The sequence below is a fragment of the Balaenoptera ricei genome, chromosome 15, assembly GCF_028023285.1.
Source record: "Balaenoptera ricei isolate mBalRic1 chromosome 15, mBalRic1.hap2, whole genome shotgun sequence".
In the NCBI taxonomy this organism is placed as follows: domain Eukaryota; kingdom Metazoa; phylum Chordata; class Mammalia; order Artiodactyla; family Balaenopteridae; genus Balaenoptera; species Balaenoptera ricei.
In genome coordinates this window covers 54,049,169-54,072,173 of record NC_082653.1, presented here as the reverse complement: position 1 = coordinate 54,072,173, position 23,005 = coordinate 54,049,169, and the positions used below count along the sequence as shown (strand labels likewise).

The following is a 23,005-nucleotide window of genomic DNA, read 5'->3' as shown; positions in this document are numbered from 1 at the left end:
CTTTGGCAGAAATGGGGAGGCCAGCCTGAGTGACAGTGCGCTCGCAGGAACCGGGCTCAGGCTGGGTCAAGGCATTTCCGTAGAAGACAGAGCGAAGGGTGGGCACACTTCTCCCAGCTCTCGTTCATTCATTCACCCAGGCACTATGGACGCTGCTCAGTGTACACAGTTATGTGGCCCTGTATCCTATGTTGTCCCCAGATGTCATCCTTCCTGTCCCCACAGTGAAGTCTCCAGGGACTGCGATGTTACACGGTCCAGGATCTGTACTTACAGAAACAGCCTGACAGCTTACTTTAAGGATTGGAAAATATTCACGCAAAACTGCCAGGCATCTACAAGGTGCTCCGAATATCTAATAACAATAACATTTCTTAATAATAACAGTAATCCTTGTTATAAGTAGCAGTATTTCAATTAGGAGGCGCGATTTGGGCGGAACCTGGAAGGCGGATGGGATTGGGAAAGGCGGTGGGCAGGAGGGAGGACATTCCAAGGCAAGCGCGGTCTTCCTGAGCCAGGGGCCAACCTCCAGGAGCCAGGGGAGGGGACGCGGGAAGGGCGGACGGAAGCTCGCAGCCAAGGCGTCCCTCCCTCACCCGCTCCAGGCCTTCACCCCTAGTAGAGAGCGCACCCTGGCGGGGGAGTAAGTCTCGCACTGGCTTCGCCCTGAATGGGAAGATGCAGCCTTCGCCTGCCCAGGCCAAGCTAGGGCGTGCCTCCTGCTGTCCAGCCTCCCAGCGGAGGGGTAAAGCGAGGGGCGATAGGAGGCGACCCGGTAGCATCCACCAAACCTCCCAGCCGCGCTGGCAGCCCGCCTCCGGGGCCGCTGCTGTCCTGGCCCGCCTCCACCCTTCCCTCCCCGCCGGGGCCCCTGCTTCCTAAGGCAGCCCCAGGATCCGAGGCGCCCGGCGCGCCCCCCTTTGCCCTCCCCTCCCCGGCTCCGGGATTCCCAGGCTCCGGAGCCCAGGCCGGGCGGGCAGTGGTGGGCAGCTAGGCAGGGAGCGAGTGAGGGAGGGGGCTGGCCGGCCTCTGAAGTCGGCCCCAAGTTACATGTGGGAAGCGGTGGCTATGACGCAAGTTTCCAGGGGGCCCTGGGCTCGGAGGGAGCGCGCCAGAGCAGCTCCTCTCTCTGCAGTTGCAACCGAAGAAGAAAAAAGCCCAGAGCAGCACCTCAGGCCGCCTTCGCCTTCGCCGGGCCCAGCTGCGCACCCCCGCACCCCCGCACCCCGACGGCCGCCAAGCGCGCAGACCCTGCACGGAGCAGTCCCCGCCGGACCCCGGGCGCGCGGGCTGGGTTTCCTCGCTGTGGCTGGCCTTTTTTTTTTTTTTTTTGCTACGCTTGCCAACCTGTCAGCTGATGGACCTCATCACCCATAGTGGCGCATGTAGCTCGGCCGCAGCTCGCTTCATTCACGCCGCGCCCTTCAAGCCCGCCCGCGGCCCCCGCACCCGGAGCTGGTGGGGAGGCGCGCAGACCCTGGCCACCACTCGCCCCCGGGGGCCAGCGCCCCTCTCGCCCGGGCCTCGCGCCGCCCTGGGGGGCGCTGCAAATAGTCCTTTGTTTACATGCAATTCCTTACTCCGCGGAAGGAGGCCGGGGGAGTGCTGAGTTTTCACCAGCTGTTTCCCGCCTTGAAACAGACATCTGATCAGCTGCAAACACACACACACACACACGCACACACACACACACACACACACATATACACACGCCCGGGGAGGCAGGCCGGAGAGACCTCCCTCCCGCCCCTCCCGCCCGCCTCCCTCCCCTCGCCGCCGCCGCAGCCAGCATCTGGGACCGGCCGATTCTGCACCTCCGTCCGGCGCTGCCCTTTGATTCGGATTTCCATCTTGTATTCTCCGGCGGACCGCGGGACCTGGCTCGTGCAGAGGAGGGGGGCCGATCGCTATGGAGTATTTCATGGTGCCCACTCAGAAGGTGCCCTCTTTGCAACATTTCAGGAAAACAGAGAAAGAAGTGATAGGAGGGCTCTGTAGGTGTGTACTCCTCCTCCCCCTCACCCCCTTCCCACGATTGCAGCCCCCGGCTAGTCCGCCCCGGCGGGCGCGCGTGTGCGCACGCATGGCCCGCGCCGCGGACCCTCTCGCCTTTCTTAGCCGCCGGGGTGGCTGCAGCCCTGCGCGCCAGGCTTGGGCCGCTCGGGGACCCTCCTCCCTCGGAACGTGGGGGCCCCGGGCGGCCCCGGTCACTTTTGTCCGCTGCAGGCGGGCGAGTCGCGACGTTTGTAAATTGCAAACAGACCCACGTGGTTCTGCAGCAGTCCCGGCCATGCTTGGTGCTGGTGGCTTTCCCCCCCTCGCTTCCTCCTCCCCCCTCCCGCGGCGGCTTCCTTCCTCTCCCTCCTTCATCGCTCTCTCTGGGCGCCCCCTGCAAGGGGGTCTGGGGGGCCCGGGGCGCGCGTGGGGCCGCGGGGCGGACGGCTACAATGCAGCTAAGCCGCGGCTCCGAGCGCGGGGGGGCGAGCGGGGAGCCGGGTGGTGTGAGTGTTTGCAGGGAGCGGCTGCAGCGGGGTCGGGGGGGCGTGCTGGAGTCGGGGTGCGGGAGTGGGCGGGACCCGAGGGGCCGGCGCGGCCCGCCGGGAGCGCCGTGGACCCGGGCACGTTGGCGGCCACTCGCTAGCTTGCCGCCCGCGCCCGGGCGCTGTTTACTAGCGAGGCCTGGACGTGACTCTGCAGCCCTCTTGGAGTAGGCGGACCTCAGCGCACCGCCTCGCGGGAGCAGTAGTTCTCCGCGCCGCGTCGGTGCGGCATTGTGGGAGTTGTAGGCGCGCCTGGGCCACGCTTTACCCGCACAAAGCTCTGACCCCGCGGGCGGGATGGGCGAGGCAGGCCGGGTGCGGGGCTTTTTGGGGAGGGGGCATCAGAGGTCGCCCCTAGCCTCACCAGGCCGCTGCCCGCCGCACGTGGGTCTCCGCTGCAAACTTTCCGGTCTCGTGCCCCTCCCCCCAGCCATAAACCGAAAGCGTCCGGTTGTCCGTAAGGCTGGGTGGGTGGGTGGATGGGTGGTCCGAGATCCGTAGCCTTCCCCAGGAGGCACTTTCTTAGTTTGGCCCGGGTTGCTCCAGATCTACCCTTTACCGCAGAGTTATGGGTTAGCGGAATCGCCCTGGACAGTTGTTAAAATGCACACGCCCGCAATTCCGATCGCTAGGAAAAGGGCCTGGGCATCTGCATATTGAACACAACCTGTGGGACGGCGATACTGCGTGGGTTGTTCTCTGCGGTTCCAAGTTTGGGACCTGTGGCCCCTTTCCTGCCGTGCTACTTTAGGAGCGAAATGGCTCCCCAGGGCTGGGGCCACGTGCTCTGCGGTTCTGGGCAGGCAAGGCGGGGATTGAGGGAGGAGGAGCCGCAGGCGGTGTGGCCCAGGCTGGTCGACACCAGGGGCTGCAGAAACCAGGTTGGGGGAAGGTTGCTGCACACGTATACACCCCTACCCCCCCCCCATCCCCCGCACACACCAGGGCTACCACCTTAACTACTCTTTTTTTTTTTTTAATTTATTTATTTATTTTATTTTTGGCCGCATTGGGTCTTCATTGCTGCGTGCGGGCTTTTTCTAGTTGCGGTGAGCGGGGGTACTCTTCGTTGCAGTGCGCGGGCTTCTCATTGTGGTGGCTTCTCTTGTTGCGGAGCACGGGCTCTAGGCACGCGGGCTTCAGTAGTTGTGGCTTGCAGGCTCTAGAGCGCAAGCTCAGTAGTTGTGGCGCACGGGCTTAGTTGTTCCGTGGCATGTGGGATCTTCCCGGACCAAGGCTCGAACCCGTGTCCCCTGCATTAGCAAGCGGATTCTTAACCACTGCGCCACCAGGGAAGTCCCTTAACTACTCTTAAGTTCAAGGTGGTGGGCAGTCAGCAGCACCACCCTGAGTGTTGGCCCTTCCCTAAGGATCACCTGGAGGGCTTAGCTGTAATAAGTGAAAAGAAAAAAAAAAAAAAAAATTCTGGAACACATAATGCATTGTAGGGATTCGTTTTGTGAGATTTTTCTCACTGAATTGTCACAATCTTCCTCTGAGTAAAGTGGCTTTATGATTTCTGTGTGGGCGGAGGATAGGTTTGGGAAGGAACAGGTAGGGCAAGTGGTGGGGCTGGGACTTGAACTCTGATCCCAGAGCCCTGCTCTTACCCTGAGCTGCTGATTGCACAGAGGGGGCCTGGGCAGTGAGGAGGTGGGTTGAGCTGCCCCAGATGCTGGAGTGGACATTCTGGGCCTGATCCCAGGCAGGCTTGGTAACATAGGACCCTCTGGCTGCCAGGCCTGGGCCTTGGCTGTGTCCTCTCTGGGCCCCCTAGGACTCCGGCTTGACCTGTTCCTCTTCCAAGCCCCCCTTCAGAGGAGTCCAGCAGTCCCTTAGGGACCAAGTGCCCCAGGGTTGGGCACGGGGACTACTCAGCTTGTCCAGCTGTGAGACAGTTGTCAGCCCATGCACTGGGTGTGGATTTGGGGCCTCTGGGATTTTTCATTTTCAGGAGGAGCTGCTGGGTGAGGTAGGATTGAGTGTGGGTTGGGCGGGGCCTTCTGGCTGGATATACTCGCTTCTCAGGCTGGTGGACTTTGCTCCATCCCTCAGTGACTAGCAGAGCTCCCTGCTTCTCTCCTCAGTCTCCCAGAGGGGACGGTACCGTACAGCGGCACGCACATAAGCTGTGTGGTTTTGGACATGTTGCCTAACTGCTCTCAGCCTCCGTAAAATGGAGCACCTGTGAAGTTTGGCTACGTGTGTGGAAAGTGCCTGGTAGCTATTAAGTGGCACTCAGATTCTTAGAAGCAGGAGCACGGTGGTCTTAAAGAGTTTACCTACTGCCGACCATAGGGGGGAAAGAGACCAGCTCCCCTCAGAAGGAATTAGAGAACAATTAGGGACTTTGGAGTGTGTTGGGTCCCTGATCTGGTATTTACGAGGCACCTACTTTGTGCTGGGATTGAGGACACCACAATAAACAAGAACTTGCTCCTGTTCTAAGAGCTAGAAGTCTCATGGTGCTACAGGACAAGTCAGTTTCCTTAGAGCCATGGGTTCTCCTGGGATCCTGGGTACAAACTCTGAAAAAAACAAGGCATCCTGTTATCCTCAATCTGTCTCCCTTTTTTTTTTTTCCTCCATCTCTTTTAAACTTCACCACGACCCTATGAAGTGAGGCCGTATTCCCCTGTTTTATAGATGGGGAAACTGAGGCTTTGAGAGATGAAGTGGCTAAGCTTGGGGTTCCACAGCTAGTAAGTGGCAGGGCTGGAGTTTCCACTTGAACCCAGTGCAGGGCTCCCTCTGAGGGGCTGGAGAAGCTGTGGGGAGGGGGTGTTTCTGATGGGAACAACCTGGACGTGGTTTGTTCTGGGACTGAGGGCAGGGTGTATGGATAGAAGCAGTGGGGATGGGCGAGGGCCCCGGGCTGCTCCAGTACCTGCAGCAGAGAGAAGGATGGGGGCCTTGGGCATCCTTGATGAGAGGGTCGTCTTCCTCCTGTCCTCCTTTTGGGGTATGAGAGAAACCCTGCGTGGGCTTTCCCACCTCTGACTGTGTAGACATTGAGTGGTGGGTGTGTGAGTGACTTTGGGGCAGTGTGAAATGAGAGTTCTCAGTGGCTAATTTGAGGCTGGAGCCGGGCAGGGGGGTGTGGGGATTAGGGGATACCAGTTTGCCCTTGGGCTAGGCAGGAGGGACAGGTACAGATCCGGATCTAGAATTGAAGAGTCGGCTTCCTGCCCTTGAGCCTCTGGTTGGGATGTGGGCATTATTCCAGGGGGGGGGGGCTGTCTTGGGGGCACCCTGGTAGAGGGGGGTGGCAGCTCTGGTCTTGGCACTGGAGGCTGGTACGCAAACAGTTCCTTGGCCATTGGCTGCCCAGCCCCAGGAGACTGGCTGGCTGAGGCTCTCAGGGAGGGAGACAAGTAAGAGAGAGCATCTGTGGACCAGGCCTCACTGCTCACCTGGGGGGGGTCTGAAGTTGATGTGAAGGAGGTGGAGGACCTTACAATTACTGTAAATCATGTTTACTTCTGCAAAACTCAGAAAGAAATGTAAGAAACTTTCAGGCATTTGCAGAAAAATCCACTTTATCTAGCAGAGTAGCAGCTGGAAATGCTAATTAGCCATCCTGTATAGGAACCCCTGGATGGTCATGATTCCACTCGTCAGAACCCCTGGTTAGTCTGCATTCTATTAAAGAAACTTCCAGGGCTATTTAGGTGAGTTGGTCTTGGTGGCAGCCTAAGTCCCTATGAGGAACTGTGGCTTTGGGGTGAAGTCTGTTTTCTGGGACTTAAGTCTGTACTAGGTTAACCAGCAGCTTGTTCCTGAACCAGGAGCCTGGGCTGATGGACTTGGTGGTAAAGGGGACAAGATAGAACATTTGGAAGAGCCAGGATGAGCAGGCCCTTTCTCCCTGCCTGGACGCCAGGCCCCTTCCTTCTGGGAACTTCTGGGCTGGGGCCTTCAGGCCTGGGGTCCTGTGGTCTCCTTTGGTGTCTCCCCAGCTCGTGGGCATCCTGGGGAGAAGGGAGGGGCTGAACGTTGGCTTCCCTGGGCTGAGGTTTCATGGGCAGATGAGCTGGCTGGTGGGGCTGCGGCAGTGGTAGGGGGCAGTGGGTGTTGAGTTCTGGCTTCAGCCTGGGGAGTTGGTGGGACTTGGGGGCTGGGAAGTGCAGGAGGTGCGTTGCAGCTGTACCCTGCTATGCCCTCTGTCATGGTGTGATCTTGGGCAAGTCACTTCACTTCTGGGCCTCGTCCTGTCCCACCATTTGTCAGGAGGGCCAGGGCGCTGCCTCTTGAGGCCACACACAGGGCTCTGGTAAGCAGGGCTATGTGTGAGCCCTCAGTAGAGGGTGCCACACCTGGGTGGGGGAGGAGAGCATTCGTTTTGGCTCCTGCAGGTGCCTGTGGTGCCCTGGTGTGGCTGCCTGACCTTGGACATGTCACTTCCCCTCCCAGAACCCTAGATTCCTTATTGCAACGCAGCCACCCAACTGGGTGTCCATGGGAGTCACACAGGGAAAAATATAAAAAGTCCTGTGAGTGATAGTAAGAGCTAACCTGATGGCAGTGCACACCGTGCTCAGTCCTTTCTACAGGGGTGACTGTCACCTGTCTGTCGGGGTGTCCGGCTCTGAGGGGTGGTGCAGAGCCCACTCTGCCCTGTGGGTAAGAGCAGGGCTCTGGGATCAGGGCTCAAGTCCCAGCCCCAGCACTTACTGTAGCTGTTCCCTTCCCAAGCGTCAGTGTCCTCATGCCATAAGGCCGCTTAACTCAGAGGAAGATTGAGATGGTTCAGTGAGAAAATTCCAGCAAAGTGAGTCCTTAGCACATTACATTAAGAACTCAAGACTTCATATTTTATTTTATTTTATTTTTTTGGCCATGTCCCTCGGCTTGTAGGATCTTAGTTCCCCAACCAGGGATTGAACCCCAGCGCACGAAGTGAAAGCGCCAAGTCCTAACCACGAGACCGCCAGGTTAAAACAGTAACTCTGTTGCTAGTGTCTCCAGGTGGGCCTTCTGGAAGGGCCAGCACTCAGGGTGACCCAGGGCTGGAGGTGGGGCTCCTTTCTGACCCCTTACCACTCTGGTCAGCTCTGGCCTGTGGGCATCACCAGGGAGCGCCCAGGGGTGGGGTGAGTGGTGGGGGGGGCGGTCTCTCCCTGTATCTCTCTGGGGCAGGGATGGGGAAGCTCCCAGACAGGTCTCAGTCACTCAGTGGCTTGGCTTCCTAGGGATATTTCTCCCCGTGTCTTTACAGTTTTTTTTTTTTTTTTTGACTGCGCTGTGTGGCATGTGGGATCCTAGTTCCCCGACCAGGGATCAAACCCGTGCCCCATGCAGTGGAAGTGCAGAGTCTCAACCACTGGACCACAAGGGAAGCCCCCCCTCCCCATGTCTTTAATCCACCTGCCGCAGAGGGTCTGGAGGGCACTGCCAGACCCAGGAGCCTGGACTCAGTTCTGATCCACGCCCCCTCCTCCCCCCCACCTGCAAAGGGGTGGGCAAGCCACTGCTTATCAGGTCTCTGAGCGGCATCCTCCCCTTTTCACCATCACCCCCACTGTAGGGGCAGGGAAACTTGACAGAAGGGAGGTGCCCCTGGCCCAGAAGTGGGGGAGCCAGATGCCCAGCTGTCTGACCCTAAAACTGTGTCCCTCCCACTCTGAGCCCTAAGTCTCATTTGTAAATGGGGGTCGTGGGCCCCCTTTCCAGTGCTGTGAGGGAACTGTATCTTGGGGAGGGTCCCAGGGAGACGCTGGGGGTGCTGGTGCAGGACAGGGCTTCAGACCCCCAGCAGCGGCTGGTGTGGAGCCTGCTCCCAGCCCACCCCCAGCTGACCGCCCTCTCTGTGGGGAGAGGAGGCAGAGACCCAGGAGGGGGCAAGAGCGAGTTTAGGGTCCCTCAGGGAGCTGAAGGGGGACAGGTGGGGCAGGCTGGCACGCCAGCAAGGCCTCGGTTGTCTCTAGCTGTTGCAGATGTGCTCCCCTCCTACGTTTCCAAGCAAACTCCTTTTTGCCTAGGGATGGGCATGGGGGCCTGGGCACCTACCTCTTTGAGCCCAGCCTCCCCCACCAATGGAATAAGGCTGCCCAGAATCCTTTCCCCATTCTCCTAGACCCAGAGGTGTGAGCTCTCTTGGCCCAGGCCTGGACCAGGTCACCCCAGGAGGGCCCCTCAGGAAGAAGCCAGGGCTGTGGCTTTGGGTGGGGCCGGTGGCCTCTTCTGGGAGCCCAGCATCTGGAAGCCATCAGTCCAGGGGCGGGGGAGTTGCAGGAGAGGGCCTGGAAGGGGAGCATGCCTCCTCCAGGCCACACACAGGCCCACCTCTCGGGAGCAGTGGCGTTGGGCCCACAGGCCCTGCTGCCGTCTCTGCCTCCTGCCAATGCCTCTCGGCCGGCAGCCTCGCCCCCTACCGCTTGCTGCCTTCTCTCTCACCCCACTGGCTGCCGCTCCTGCAAGATGCAATCACATAATATGCAATAACATCGCCTACTGCATGCTGGGAGCCTCGATTCTCTGGCACAGGGTGGGCCTGCCTTTTGGGATGGGTGGGCTTCAGGGAGAACTGTCCCCAGGGGAGGTTGGCCGGGTCCTCTTCCTGGAGTGAGTGGTACCTGTCTTGTCTTTGAAGCCTTAGCCCAGGGTCTGGGGCCGGGCTGGGGGCTTATGTAGTAGCTTGTGGCTGTGGGGATGGGAAGGGAGGAGGGACATCTCCCTCAGTCCTCAAGCCTGCGACCTTGAAGGAGGGGGTCCAGGTGCATAGCAAGGAGCTCAGAGGTGTCCCAAGAGCAGGTGTCTCTGATTATCACCTGAGGCCACCTGCATCAGAATCACAGGGATTCTTAGCCATGTGGGTTTCTGGGCCCCACTCAGACATGCTGGCCAGACACTGGGCTTGGGACCTGATGTCTGCACGCTTATTTTGACACCCAGGCATCCCAGAGCACGCTACTCCATCAGCCCCCTGATCTACTGGGGGTGTAAGCATCAGACAGAGCTGGTATCTTCTGTAGTGGGAGGGATGCCTGTTACACTTAGGCCCCTCTGGAGATGAATTGTAAAGACAGGGGCCACTGGGGGCAGGGCATGGAGGGCGCCCAGCCTGAGTCTGTCCCTGTCCTCCCCGCAGCCTTGCCAACATTCCATTGACCCCTGAGACTCAGCGGGACCAGGAGCGGCGGATTCGGCGGGAGATTGCTAACAGCAACGAGCGGAGGCGCATGCAGAGCATCAACGCGGGCTTCCAGTCCCTCAAGACCCTCATCCCCCACACAGATGGAGAGAAACTCAGCAAGGTGGGCAAGCGCCGGGAGGACTTCTTGGAGGAGGTGGTGGGCTGGAGCAGGGAGATTCGGAAAACACTGTCAGCCAGGGTCCCTGATTTGTCTGTCCCTCCTGCCCTCAGGCAGCCATTCTCCAGCAGACGGCGGAATACATCTTCTCCCTGGAGCAGGAGAAGACCAGGCTCCTGCAGCAGAACACACAGCTCAAGCGCTTTATCCAGGTAGCGCCCTGCCCTCCTCCTGGCTCCCTCTCACTGGCATGGGCGTGTCCGGGCCCAACCACTGGCTTGGGACTGTGATGTGGCTGTGGGTCCTTTCTTCCCCACTGACCTGCCTACTTCTGGCACTTGCCTTCCTGCCCAGGCCCTGATTTAGCCAGGGTCAAGTGCAGTGGAGTGGGCTCTGGAAGGAACTGGGTGACTTTTGGGAAGCAAGTCCATTCTGCCTCCTTTCCCAGCCTTGGCTGTCTGGTGGATTTGCACACTGGGGCTCCCCAGTGCCGGTGCACCTGGGTTTGACAGCTTTGGGGGGCTGCGATGGAGCTCCCCACCCCCACTCCCGGTGGTGGTGGTGGTGGTTGTGGTGTATGCAGTGTCACAGCACACTCACCGACCCCTTGGGGTCCTCAGGAGCTGAGTGGCTCATCCCCCAAGCGGCGGCGGGCAGAGGACAAGGACGAGGGCATCGGCTCGCCAGACATCTGGGAGGACGAGAAGGCGGAGGACCTGCGGCGGGAGATGATCGAGCTGCGGCAGCAGCTGGACAAGGAGCGCTCGGTGCGCATGATGCTGGAGGAGCAGGTGAGGCGGGTGGGCTGGCAGGCGGGGGATGCTGTCCAGCTCTCTTCCTTTCCTCCTGTTACTTACGGGACCTCATGCTTTGTGCCAGGCCTAGGAGAGGGGTGTCCAGTGGGGAGCAAAGCAGAGAGGTCCCAGTCCTTGGGGGTCACTGTCTGCCTGGGGAGAGATGAGTCAAAGGCTCTCACATCGTAATCATGCAGCTGTGATAAAGGCCACACTGGATGGGTGGGCATCAGGAGGGGGACCTGGGCTGGTTCCAGATGGGCCACCCCATAGCTTCTCTGTGGAAGTGACCTGAGCCGAGGGTGGGAGGGCGAGTCTCACCGCTGACCAGGCAGAGAGGGGAGAAGGGTGCTCCAGGCAGAGAGAACAGCATGGGCAAAGGCCTGGGGCTGGAGGCAGGCAGGGAGGGAGCATGGCATGAGGGGGGCTGCACGGGAGGGGAGCAGAGTCAGGGCGGGCCTGGCTGGCTACGGTCAGGACTTTGGTCTCCACCCTGAGGGTGGCAGGGAGGCCGACCTCAGCAGTCTGTGGGCCCCGAGCTGGGGGAGGCGCCAGGGTGTGGCCCGGGCCCTACCCCTGAGCCTGCCGTTCCACCTACAGGTGCGCTCGCTGGAGGCCCACATGTACCCGGAAAAGCTCAAGGTGATCGCACAGCAGGTGCAGCTGCAACAGCAGCAGGAGCAGGTGCGGCTGCTGCACCAGGAGAAGCTGGAGCGGGAACAGCAACACCTGCGGACCCAGGTGAGCAGGAGGTGCCTGGAGGGGCAGTTTGGGCCTGGGCCGGGGCCAGGGCTCTCAGACTCAACGTTGGTGCCTCTGGGTGTCTAGCAGGGTGGACCCCGGGCCTAAATCATGGTAATGCAGATGTTCCTGGCTTCCAGGTGTCTTGCATACATTATTACATTGAATCCTTGTTGTAGCCCTTTGAGGCCTGAGCTGTTTTTACTCCTGTTTACTGACAAGGAACTGGAGGCACAGAAAAGTTCAGTAACACACCCAAGATCCTCAGCAGTTTGGGGCAAGGATTTGAACCTTGGCCATCTAAATTCAGTCTGAACTCCCGACCATCACTGTATTTGTTAGATGTGAAGTGCTGGCTTGGCTCTGGAGAGGGAAGGGCCATGCAGTCTTAGACAGCCTAAAGCCCCTCTCCAGGCCACCTTTTCTTCATTCTTAAAATAAGAGGGGTGGGAGGGGTCACAAACTGGACAGCCCCCAGCGAGTGAAGGAGGCCGATGGGCTGGGGTGATCGGTGGAGGCTCTCCAGGCAGTGGGCAGAGGGAGATGGTTTTGGAGGGCCGTCCCATACCCTCTGTGGCGGACAGAAGGGAAGGGGCAGCTCCCAGAAACTTCGCAGAAAGACTGAGGGCCTCTGTCTTGCAGCTCCTGCCCACTCCGGCCCCTACCCACCACCCCACGGTGATCGTGCCGGCGCCAGCACCCCCTCCCTCCCACCACATCAATGTCGTCACCATGGGCCCCTCCTCGGTCATCAACTCTGTTTCAACATCCCGGCAAAATCTGGACACCATTGTGCAGGTACCTGGCTTGGGGAGGGGGCAACGCATGGGGGGTCGTCCTCTGGGAATGGGCCCTTTGTGGGGAGATTAGAAAGTGGGTGACTGGAGGGGATTGGGACAGAGCTTGAGCTTTGTGGGGAGGAAGTCTGGAAGCCAGATGGGTCTCCATCTCTGCATCTGGGGTGAGGGGCAGAGAGGGGGGACTGGATGGCCCAGAAGACCCCATTCTTTCTCTCCACGTGGCATTTGCTGAGGGGGGTCCTTTATTCCCGGAGCCCGCTGCTTTCAGCGTTCCTGCATCCAGCTCTTGGGTTGGTCCAGGACCTGGGATGGGGGGTGGAGGTGGCAGTGACCGGTTGGGTGACAGTGAAGCCTGGCTTCACTGTCAGCTCTGAAGGTCGACCTGAAGTCACTATTGTGCCCAGCCTGGGGCAGAGACCTCTTGGGAGGCCCAACAACATTGCAAAGAAAGAAACAATTAACCCAAAACGCCCAAACAGAAAAAAGGCCATCAACCCCCCAGAACTTGAGTTGCACGTAAACCCGACAAATTGAATAATAAAATTTATAACAGAGGCCTTCCATAAGCCAACAAGCAGACTTTGAAATATATAAATGAGCGTAAGACGCTTGTGACTTCACGCAGCTGGGCACTGTCTCCCCTCCAAGTCGTTTTCAGCTCAGCAGAGGGCTTCTGAAGCTTGTTTCCCCTGACTCTGGCAGGCTGCCCCTGCTTTGCCAGGCTTACTTCTGGACCTTTCTTGGGGGGGGGGGTGTGGGTGGTGGGGGAGATGGTGGCTGTCCACATGGCCCTGCCATCCTCATGGCAGCCTCTCCCCCAGGCGATCCAGCACATCGAGGGCACCCAGGAAAGGCAGGAACAGGAGGAGGAGCAGCGTCGAGCCGTCATCGTGAAGCCGGTCCGCAGCTGCCCCGAGGCCCACGCCTCCGACACCGCCTCCGATTCGGAGGCCTCGGACAGCGACGCCATGGACCAGAGCCGGGAGGAGCCAGTGGGGAACGGGGGGCTTCCCTGACCACCCCCCAGCCCTCCTCTCCCTTCTGGGGGCTGGAGGGGGCGGGGCAGCAACTGGGAGAGATGAGGGTGAACGAGTGAGGAATTTTTACAAAATTACGGCATCATTTGGGTCTCTTTTATGACCTCTTTTTCAATACTGTAAATCGACCTTTGAGTGAAGCCACCCAACCCGAGGTCCGGGGCTGGGGCGGCAGGAGCGCGTGGCAGCACCGGGACACCTGGGGCTGGGCCTCGGCCCCGGAGGCTGGGGAAGCGGACACGGAGGTGCCTGGCCTCTCTCTGCCAAAAAGCATTTTTTCATTGAAACATGTTTTTAAGAACAGGGAAAATCAAACAAAACCCCAAGGTATTTCTGCCCTCCCCAGAGCCAGCCCTACGACCGTCAGTTTTTAATTCCCCCTTCCCTCCTCTTTTTGGTGTTCTTTCTTCTTTAAGCACTTACATGGGTTGGGGGTCTGGCTGGGTCGGGGCTCTCGGGGTCCGGGGGTCTCCGTTGCTTCTCGGTTGGGGTTTGCTGCTGCCCTTCTTCCCTCCCCTCCCTGTCTCAGCACTAGGAATCGCCACTCTCCACCACTGTCCGGCCCCCACCTCTCCCTCCAGGTTTCCCATCTTACACCCCAAAAAAGTCTTTGTCTTTCTCTTTTTGTTTTGTTTGTTGTTGGTTCTTTTTTGGTTTTAGTTTTGTTTTTTTGTTTTTGTTTTTGTTTTTTTTTTTTTACAATTTTGAGGTCTTTGTGTTCAAGGAGAAGCTATTATATTTTGTTAAGAAAGTGGGGGGAAAAAACCAAGAGGCCACTGTGCCTTTATAAAGAAACAAAATAAAGTTTGTACTTTGTTTTTTAGATTCTGTGTCTCCTGGATGTGTGCTGTCATGAGGAGCTGGCGAAGGCTTCCTGGGGTAGCGTAGGGGGTGTTCTCTGGGCACACTGGAGGGGATTGGATGTGGGTGAGCGTGATGACTCCCCCAACTTATGTGTGGTGTTATGATGAGAAATTGGCATCCTTAGATTCCCTGGGTTTACTCTGGGGATTCTGCAAAGATGGGAGATGGTGTTGGGGGTGAGGTGAGTGGCTCCCAACTCCTCCTTGGTGGGAGGCAAGGAGAGAATGAACAACCAAGCCATAGGTTCCTGTCTCCTAGAGAAAGGACACAAGATGCTCAGTGGTCCTGATTGATCCCTAGGCTTTGCAACTTCCTCAGCTCGTGTAACCTCTTGGAACTTCAGTATCCTCATCTACAGAAGAGAAGTGAGCACTCCCTTATGGTGCGGTGTTTAAGAGCTCAGGTCCTGGGGTTGGTCTGCTGGTGATCAGATCCACCTTCGGCAAACCACTTGATCTTCGAGACTCAGTTTTCTCTTCTGAAAGTTGAGAATCATAATGGCACAAGGACATTACATCTTAATTGGTAAGGGGGTGGTCCTTTAAATTCCTTCATCCTCCATGACCAGAGATTGCTTTATAATGTGTCCCTCTTGACCTGCTTTTCCTCAGGTACATGACAGGTACATGGGGACTGAGGCCAGAGAGGAAGAATAGCTGATTCACATCTCACCCCACAATGAATGCCTCCAGACAGGAATTTGTTGAATAGAAAGGCAGGCAGGAGCCTGCATTTTTTCTTTTTTCTTAGAACTTTTAATACTTTTTTAAAAGTGAAATTCACATAACTTAAAATTAAGCATTTAGAAGGGAACAATTCAGTAGCATTTACTACATTACTATGCTGTGCAACCATCACCTCTATCTAGTTCCAAAACATTTCTCATTCCAAAATGAACCCCTTATCCATTAATCAGTCTCTCCCCATTCCTCCCTTCTCTGAGCCCCTGATAACCACCAATCTGCTTTTTGTTTTTTAGTGTTTAAAGAAATTAAAGTGTAATTTAACTTCGGTAAAAATTCACTTTTTAGTTTTTGCTTGTGGGAGTTTTGACAAATGTGTAACCATCACCATAATCAAGATATAGTTTCTTCATCCTTGTGTTCCCCTATGTCCCTTTGTGGTCCACCCAGCCCCTGGCAACCACCGACCAATCTATTCCTATGGTTCCTATAGTTTTGCCTTTTTCAAAATGTCATATACTATAAATATATTCATTTACAGTATATGACATTACATATTTAGCTTTTTGAGTCTGGCTTCTTTCACTTAGCATTATTACTGTAGTTTTCTCTTTTGGGATATATTTAGATATATTTACATAAATGCGTGTTTGAGGGAACCCTCTTCGCTAGGATCTGGGCGGGGACGCCTCTCCCCAAGGCCAGCAGAGCGACCCCTTTTGGCCAGGTGCAAGGCGCGTCCGACGGGTTCCAGGCAGCTTCTGAGAGGGTCAATAGAGGGCGCTATGGAACCGGGATGTCTGGCCCAGCAAGGCGGAGGCTCCGCCTCCTTCCGGTGTCTGTGGAAATACGCAGTTCCTATAGGCCAGAGGCGCGGCTCAGGGGCGGGGCCAGGGGAATACCCCAAGCCCAGACCTGTCGTGGCGCGCCCAGCGGCCGTAGGCGGTCTCACCAGCAGGCGGCGAGAATCAGGGGCGCGGCCTCCGTCCCGCCTCTTCCCTGACTCGCTCCGCCCCGCCCCTCGGTGCGCATGCTCCTTGGTGCCTCAGGCCATCTCGCGCGCTCCCGACTGCAAGCTCCTCTGGCCCAGGCTCGGCCCCGCCCCGCGCGCTCTCACGCACGCTCCGCACGCAAACGCCGCGAACCCGCGGTTCTTGCGTGTTTTCCGCGTGGAGGCGCTCGCCGGCTTTTCCTTGTACCCGCGGGCTCCGAGGACGCGGCCACGGGTGGTGGCGCCTGCGCTGCCCGGCGGAAGTCCGGCGCGTTGCACACGTGACTTACGACGGTCTAGAGGCCGCGGTCAGAAAGGAACAAGAGACATTAATTTTAACAGCACGTTTCCTTTTAACCCGCAGTGTCTGAAACGTTGCCATTTCCACGCAGGTGATGAATGCAAGAAACTACCCACGAAGTATCTCATTCTTTTCTTCCTGCCGAGTCTGGGAGCCCTGTGTGTATCTTGCTCTGGCTACACCTCCGTGGGTACGGCCGCGGGTCCGGGCGTCAGGGGAACGTGGGAGCCAGTCCAGGGGGTCGGAAAGGGCACGGTATCCTACGGGCAGTGCGGACACTGGCCTGGGAGGAGGAAGAAGTGGAGACCATGTGGGAACCGGATCGTAGAGGACTTCCAAGCCACGCTAAGAAGCTTGGACTTTATTTTTTGTGATGGGAAGGGGTCTAGGAGAGCCACGGTCAATGCAAAGTTCAACAAAACCTGTCTTAAAAGCCTTTTTATTGAAGTACCGTATAAAGTACACTCAGAAGAGGGCTCATAACTGAAGTGTTTAGCTCCGTGAATTTTCACAAATTGAATATACACCCGTGTAGCCGGCACCCCACCAAGCCCTCAAGTGGTTTGCTTCTTAAAACTTAATATTTGGAAGTATAGAAATGTACAGGGAGGCCCCCTGCACCCTTCACCCCGCCTCTCCCAGTGCTAGCGTCTTGTTTGCCTAATGTATGACATGGAAACCAGGTGATCGCTGTTAGTGCCCACCGCAGGGCTTATTCAGATTTTACAGTTTACGTGCTCTCACTTATGTATGTGTGTGTACAGTTGCTCTGTACCATTTTGCAGCAGCAATGTTTGAGAATTGGAGTTGCTGTGCAACCTCATCAGCACTTGATATTGTCAGATCATTATATTTTTCAGTTTTTTTTTTTTCAACAAATTCGGTAGGTGTAGAGTGGAATCTCACCACAGTTTTATTTATTTATTTATTTTTGGCCACACAGCGTGGCATTCCGGATCTTAGTTTCCTGACAAGGGATGGAACCTGCACCCTCTGCAGTGAAAGCGCAGAGTCCTAACCACTGGATCATCAGAGAATTCCCCACAGTTTTAATTTCTATCACTATAGATTAGTTTTGTCTATTTAATTAATTAATTTATTTTTAAATTTTGGTCGTGCCACACAGCTTGCAGGATCTCAGTTCCCTGACCAAGGATTGAACTCCAGGACACAGCAGTGAAAGTGCTGAAGCCTAATAACCACTAGACCACCAGGGAACTCCCTAGTTTTGCTTATTTTAGATCTTCATACAAATCATACAGTATATATACTCTTTTTGTCTGGCTTCTCTTAATATTTTTTGAGATTCATGTATGGTTTTGTGTATATTAGCAGTTTGTTCATTTTTATTGCTAAGAATATTGCATTGTATGAACATACCACAAATTTGTTTAGCCAGTCACCTAACAATGGATATTTAGGTTGCTTCCAACTTAATGGCTATTATGAATATATTTTAGTAGATGTTGTCCCCCAAATAGATTGTGCTAGGCTATTGATTCTGCCACCAGTGTGGCCGTGGAGGGACATTCTAAGCATGTGACTCTCTTTGGTGATGGTTTCTTTGGGAGGGGGCTAGGCATTCTTGGTTCCTGGTGGCCTCCCCCACCCTATTTTAAGGTTTTTGTTAGGGATTAAATCTCATGGGAAATGTATGTCTGCTCTGATCTCAAGGATCATTACATTACACCGTGTCCTCTTTGTGAAGATCCTCAGAAGAAATTCCTGTTGAGACTCAGCAGCAGAAATAATTTCACTTCTCCCGAACAGTTGGCTTGTTCTTATTTTAAGGACACTGTGAATTGGCAAGTGATCAAGTTACACACATGGGAGGACTTACGTATGTAGTGCCGTTTGCTTTTGTATCAGCCTTACAAATGGCTCCATTTTGTGTGCCTGCCTTTGTGTGGTTTTCATCTCTTGTTACGTCCAATTATTGCTTTCTTGGTGTACTTTATGGATATTTGGGAGCCATCTTTATGCTTTCCTGGCACAGGGTGGGTTATGATAAATAAATGCTGCTTGTTGCCCTGATTTCGGGGCGTCCCTGGCAGCAGGGCATTCGCACCAGCTCTGTGAGATGTTTGAAGGGTTGTCTAGTGGAAAGGGGTGGGGGGGGAGGGGCTTCCTGTGACCTTGGCCACCTTAGCGGTTGGTTAACTGTCCTCAGACCAGTACATAAAGCACATGCAAATCCTCCAGCCACCTCTTGGAGCTGGCTGGCCACGCTGTCCTTAGCCTCAGACTTTGTAGTCTCTGGCTCTCCCCTATCCCACCCGAGCCCATCCCATGGGCCCTTCTTTATCCAGTTGCCTCTCTGTGCTTTCCTGGATGCTACCATCCTTGTGGCATTTGTCTTTTTCCCTCTCTCTGGAGTTCTGTGTGCCTCCCTTGCCCTGCAGGTCCTGCGCTAGGGGTGAGGTTAGTGCCATCCCCTGCCTTGGTCCCCTCTCTCCTCTTGCCCTGCTGAGTTGCAGCTTCTGGTGTTGATTGACGTGAGCGTGTGCTGGCTGAGAGGAGGGGTAGGACTGGGGGCTGGGGGGCAGGTCGGGCCCTGAATCTGGCAGCTGTAGGAAGGAATGAGCTCCCCAAACTGGCTCTACCCCACCACACCCCTGGTATTGAAAAGGAGCTAGGAGTGACAGCTGCAGAGTTTCCTGAATTAGGGGGCCTAGGTCACAGGTTCCGTGGCAGCCTCAGGATCAAGTTCAAGAGGAGACGGCAAAGTGATTGGAGAAGGCTGCGGTGCTGTACACATTCCAGAGATTCGTTGTCTGCCTCACGTTGCCTCCCCTCCTGTGGGAGATAGAGAGGATGCTCTGAAAATTCGGAAAGAGAATTGATGAAAATGTGTTCCCTTGTAGGGAGGAGGAATTGTCTGGGGTGGACGGCGCAGAGGGTTAGTGGGGGGCTGCATGTTTGAGATCAGGGGAGAGGCGATCTCCATTCTCTAGGGGACTCTTGTGGTGCGTGTCCCTGGCTTCCTGTGGGAAGGTGCGGTGGCAGGTGAGGAGGAGATCTGGAGCACTGTGGCTGGTTGTGGGCCTCACCTCGTATTCAAAACAGCAGAGTTAGTGTTCTCTGGTAGTGAGTTCCCTGTCACTGGAGGTATTCAAACAGAGGTCTCTGTCAGAGCTATTGTGGGGGAGGGATTCCTGCACTGGGTATGAATTTGGGTCCTTCTAAGGTAGACAGCCTCTAATTTCTGAGGTAAATGGGAAGGTTCTCTCAGTGAGGGCTACTTCAGAAGAAATGAAATCTGCTGACACCTTGATTTTGGACTTAAACAGCCTCCAGAACTATGAGAAAATAAATTTCTGTTTAAGTCCCCAATCTGTGGTATTTTGTTATGGCAACCCTAGCAAACTAATATACTGTCCTTTTGTGACTTTTGTTTCACTTAGCATAGCATTTTCAAGGTTTATCTATGTTGTAGCATGTAGTAGTATTTTCTTTTTTTTTATGGCTGAATAATATCCCATTGTATGGATGGACCACATTCTGTTTATCCATTCATCTGCTGATGGACACCTGGGCTTTTTTTCACCTTTTGGTTGTTGTGAATCATTGCTGGCTGTACAAGGATCTGTTTGAGCTCAAACAGGGCATGTTTAAATCAAATGCAGTCAACCCTTTAAGCAGTGCTGGGCTCACTCTCCCCGTCTGCCTGGCTTGGGTTCCTGTGGTTTCTCTGACCCTCTCTCTGTCCTGCACCCCCCGCCCCCTGTCACAGCCCTCCACCCTCTTCCCTGCCCTGCTAATTCCTCTCCTCCCCCAAGGATGGCATTCACTTGATTGATGGGAGAAGCCCCGGGTTTGTGAGTCGGGCAGATCCGGGTTCAGGCCCAGCAGCTCCGTTCTGAGTTGGTGACGTTGAACAAGTCCCTTCAGCCCTGAGCCTCGGGCTCCACTGTGAGGTGGTGAAGTCCGCCTCTCGTCCCTTGAAGCCCCTGGTGGGGCGGGCGCCTCCTTGGCTTGGACGTCCTTTTCTCTCCCGTGACCGAGTGCTGCCTCCTCCCTCACAGGGAGCCCCCCACCAGCCCCCCAGCCGTGAACATGGGTTGGAAGACTCAGTGTTGGTGTGTCGGTCAGGGTCTCCCGAGAAATAGCCAAGGGGATATGTGTTTACAGAGGGAGGTTGTGGGGACCGGAAAGTCGGAAATCCACGGGGGAGGCGGCAGCTGGAGAGTCAGGCAAGTCCACGAGTCCAAGTTGCTGTCTAGTCTGAACGCAGAACTCCTTCCCCCTCGGGGGACCTCAGTCTTTTCTCTTAAGGCCTTCAACTGATTGGGTGAGGCCCACCCACATTAGGGAAGATGGTCTGCTTGAGCCAGAGGCTGTGGATTTAAATGTTAAGCACGTCTGAAAAACACCCACACAGCAACATTCAGACTGATGTTTGATCACACAGCTGGGCGACATGGCCTTGTCAGGTTGACACATAAAGTTAACCATTGCAATCGATAACTCATCAGTTCTCTTCAAACTGATCTATAGATTCATCCTAATCCAATTAAACTCCAAGAAGGCTTTTAGAAAAACAATTGACAGGCTGATTCCAAAATTCATGTGGAAGTGCATGAAAGGGACGAGAATAGTCAAAACAACTTTAAAAAAGAAGATCAAAGTTGGAGGATTCACACTACCTGTTTTCAAGATTTATTAGGAAGCCATAGTGATCAAGATAGTGAGGTATTAGTGAGGGGATAGACACATAGATCAATGGAACAGAATGTAGTCCAGAAATAGATTCACACATATATGGTCAACTGATTTTCAAAAAAAGATGCAAAGACAATTCAGTGGCCATTTTAACAAATGGCCAGTTGTACTGGAACAACTGGACATCCATTTGTAAAAATCTAAATTTTGGTCCACATCTTGCAACATATTAAAAAAATAGCAGAAAATGGATTATAGGTCTAAATGTAAAACCTGAAACTATTACATTTCTAGAAGAAAACAGGAAAAAAATCTTTGTGACCTTGGGTTAGGCAAAGAGTTCTTTAGTGTGACACCAAAGGCATAATTCATAAAATAACAAATTGATCAATTGTACTTGATAAAAATTAAGAACTTCTGCCATTTGAAAGACACATGTGAATGAAAAGTTAAGCCACAGACTTGGAGAAACTATTTATGAATGATGTTTCTGATAAACAGCTTGTCTCCAGCGTATGTAAAGAACTTTTAAAACTCAATAAAAGAAAACAACCGGTAAAAAATGCTCAAAAGACTTGAACAGGCACTTCATTGAAGATGCACTGAAGAAGTGGATGACAGGGAATTCCCTCCTGGTCCAGTGGTTAGGACTCCATGCTTCCACTGCCGGGAGCCCAGGTTCAATCCCTGGTTGGGGAACCCGCAAGCCGCATGGTGCGGCCAAAAAAAAACAAAAACAAAAGAGAAGTGGATGACAGATATACACATGGGAACATGCTTAATATCATTAGTCGTTAGGAAAATGCAAATTAAACCTACAATGCAATATCACTACACACCTGTAAGGATGACTAAAATTTGAAAGATTGACCAAGTCCTGGCAAGGATGTGGAGGAAGTGGTGGTGGGAACGTAAAACGGTACAGTCATCTTAGAAAAAAAGTTAAGGGGGCGAGGGATAAATTAGGAGTTTGGGATCAACATATACACATTACTATATATAAAATAGATAAACAACAAGGACCTGCTGTATAGCACAAGGAACTAAATATCTTGTAATAACCTAGAATGGAAAAGAATATGAAAAAGAATATATACATATATGTAACTGAATCACTTTGCTGTACCCCTGAAACTAACACAATATTGTAAATCAACTATACTTCAATAAAAATTTTAAAAAATTAATTAATAAAAGAAAGAAAAAATTTAAACAGACACCTACCAGCCATTCCACTCCTAGGTATTTACCCAAGAGAAATGAAAGCGTATGTCATAATGAATTGTACACGAATGTTCATAGCAGCTTTATTGGTAATAGCCAAAACTTGGAAACCACCCAGAAGTCTCTCAATAGATGATGGATAACAAACTGTAGTCCATCCAGGCCATGGAATCAGGATCAAAAGGAGTGAACTACCCATACGCGCTGCAATGTGAAAAAATCTCAGCGTAATTATGCTACGTGAAAGAAGCCAGATAAAAAGAGCACATATGGGGAGATTCCATTTATATCAAAATCTAGGAAATGCAAACAAACGTGTAGTGACAGGAAGCAGATCAATGGTTGCCTGAGAAGGGGTAGGAGGGAGGGACATGAGGAAAATTCGGGAGTGAGGAATCTTCGTTATTTTGATGGTGGTTATGTACGTGTGTCAAAATGTATCGAATTCTACACTTTAAATATGCTGTTTGCTGTGTGGCCGTTGTACCTCAGTAAAGCCATTTTAAAAAGCACATGAAAGATGCCAAACTGACTTTCGTCCTTTCCTCCACAGACAGCTGTCACCCCCACAGGGACCCCCCTTCCCAGCAGGACCAGCCAGTGCTACCCCTCCTAGAACTGGCTTTCAGGGGCCATCACGTGCCCTCAGGAAGAGTGAATCAAGTAGCACATAGCAGAGGCACCGCTGGAAAGGGATCCGTCCCTCCACTGTCTGACCGACCACACTCAGAGCATCCAGCGCGCCTCCTCGCTCCCCTTTTTTCCCTCCCGCCAGCATTCTGTCTCTTCCAGAGGCCTGGGAAGGTGAAGCTCCTCGCCATCGACCTCAAAGGTCAGGTCTCGGGGTTTCCTTAACTAACCATCGAGGCTCTCCCCTCCTGACCTTCGGGGAGGGGCTAAAACCTGTGTCAGTGGCTGTCGAATAGGCCCTTAGTTCACAAAACTGAAGCGTGTGAAGGTCACTGATTGCCCAGACTTCAGCTCAAGTTACTGCAGATGCTGGGAAGACTCGGTTCCTGAGTCCCAGACCTGACCCAAAGGACGCCCCATGTTTTCTCTGCTACCCCGCCCCGTGACCCCTGTCACGTGACCCCAGGCAGCTAGGGGAGAGA

At 54.5% G+C, this 23,005-nt stretch overlaps 1 protein-coding gene across 2 annotated transcripts; it reads left to right on the top strand.

Annotated features, from left to right (window-relative positions):
• The first annotated feature begins 1,588 nt into the window (after window positions 1-1,588).
• On the top strand, window positions 1,589-13,993 carry TFAP4 (transcription factor AP-4). 2 transcript variants are annotated; one of them, XM_059896898.1, is made up of 7 exons: window positions 1,589-2,001; window positions 9,634-9,799; window positions 9,910-10,008; window positions 10,417-10,587; window positions 11,191-11,331; window positions 11,974-12,129; window positions 12,941-13,993. In XM_059896898.1, the coding sequence occupies exons 1-7, from the start codon at window positions 1,913-1,915 to the stop codon at window positions 13,145-13,147; spliced, it is 1,029 nt and encodes a 342-aa protein (XP_059752881.1). In that variant the 5' UTR covers window positions 1,589-1,912; the 3' UTR covers window positions 13,148-13,993. The 2 variants fall into 2 exon arrangements, with proteins under 2 accessions (XP_059752881.1, XP_059752882.1); XM_059896899.1 differs by having other exon boundaries at window positions 1,596-2,001; window positions 12,953-13,993.
• Window positions 13,994-23,005: the final 9,012 nt, after the last annotated feature.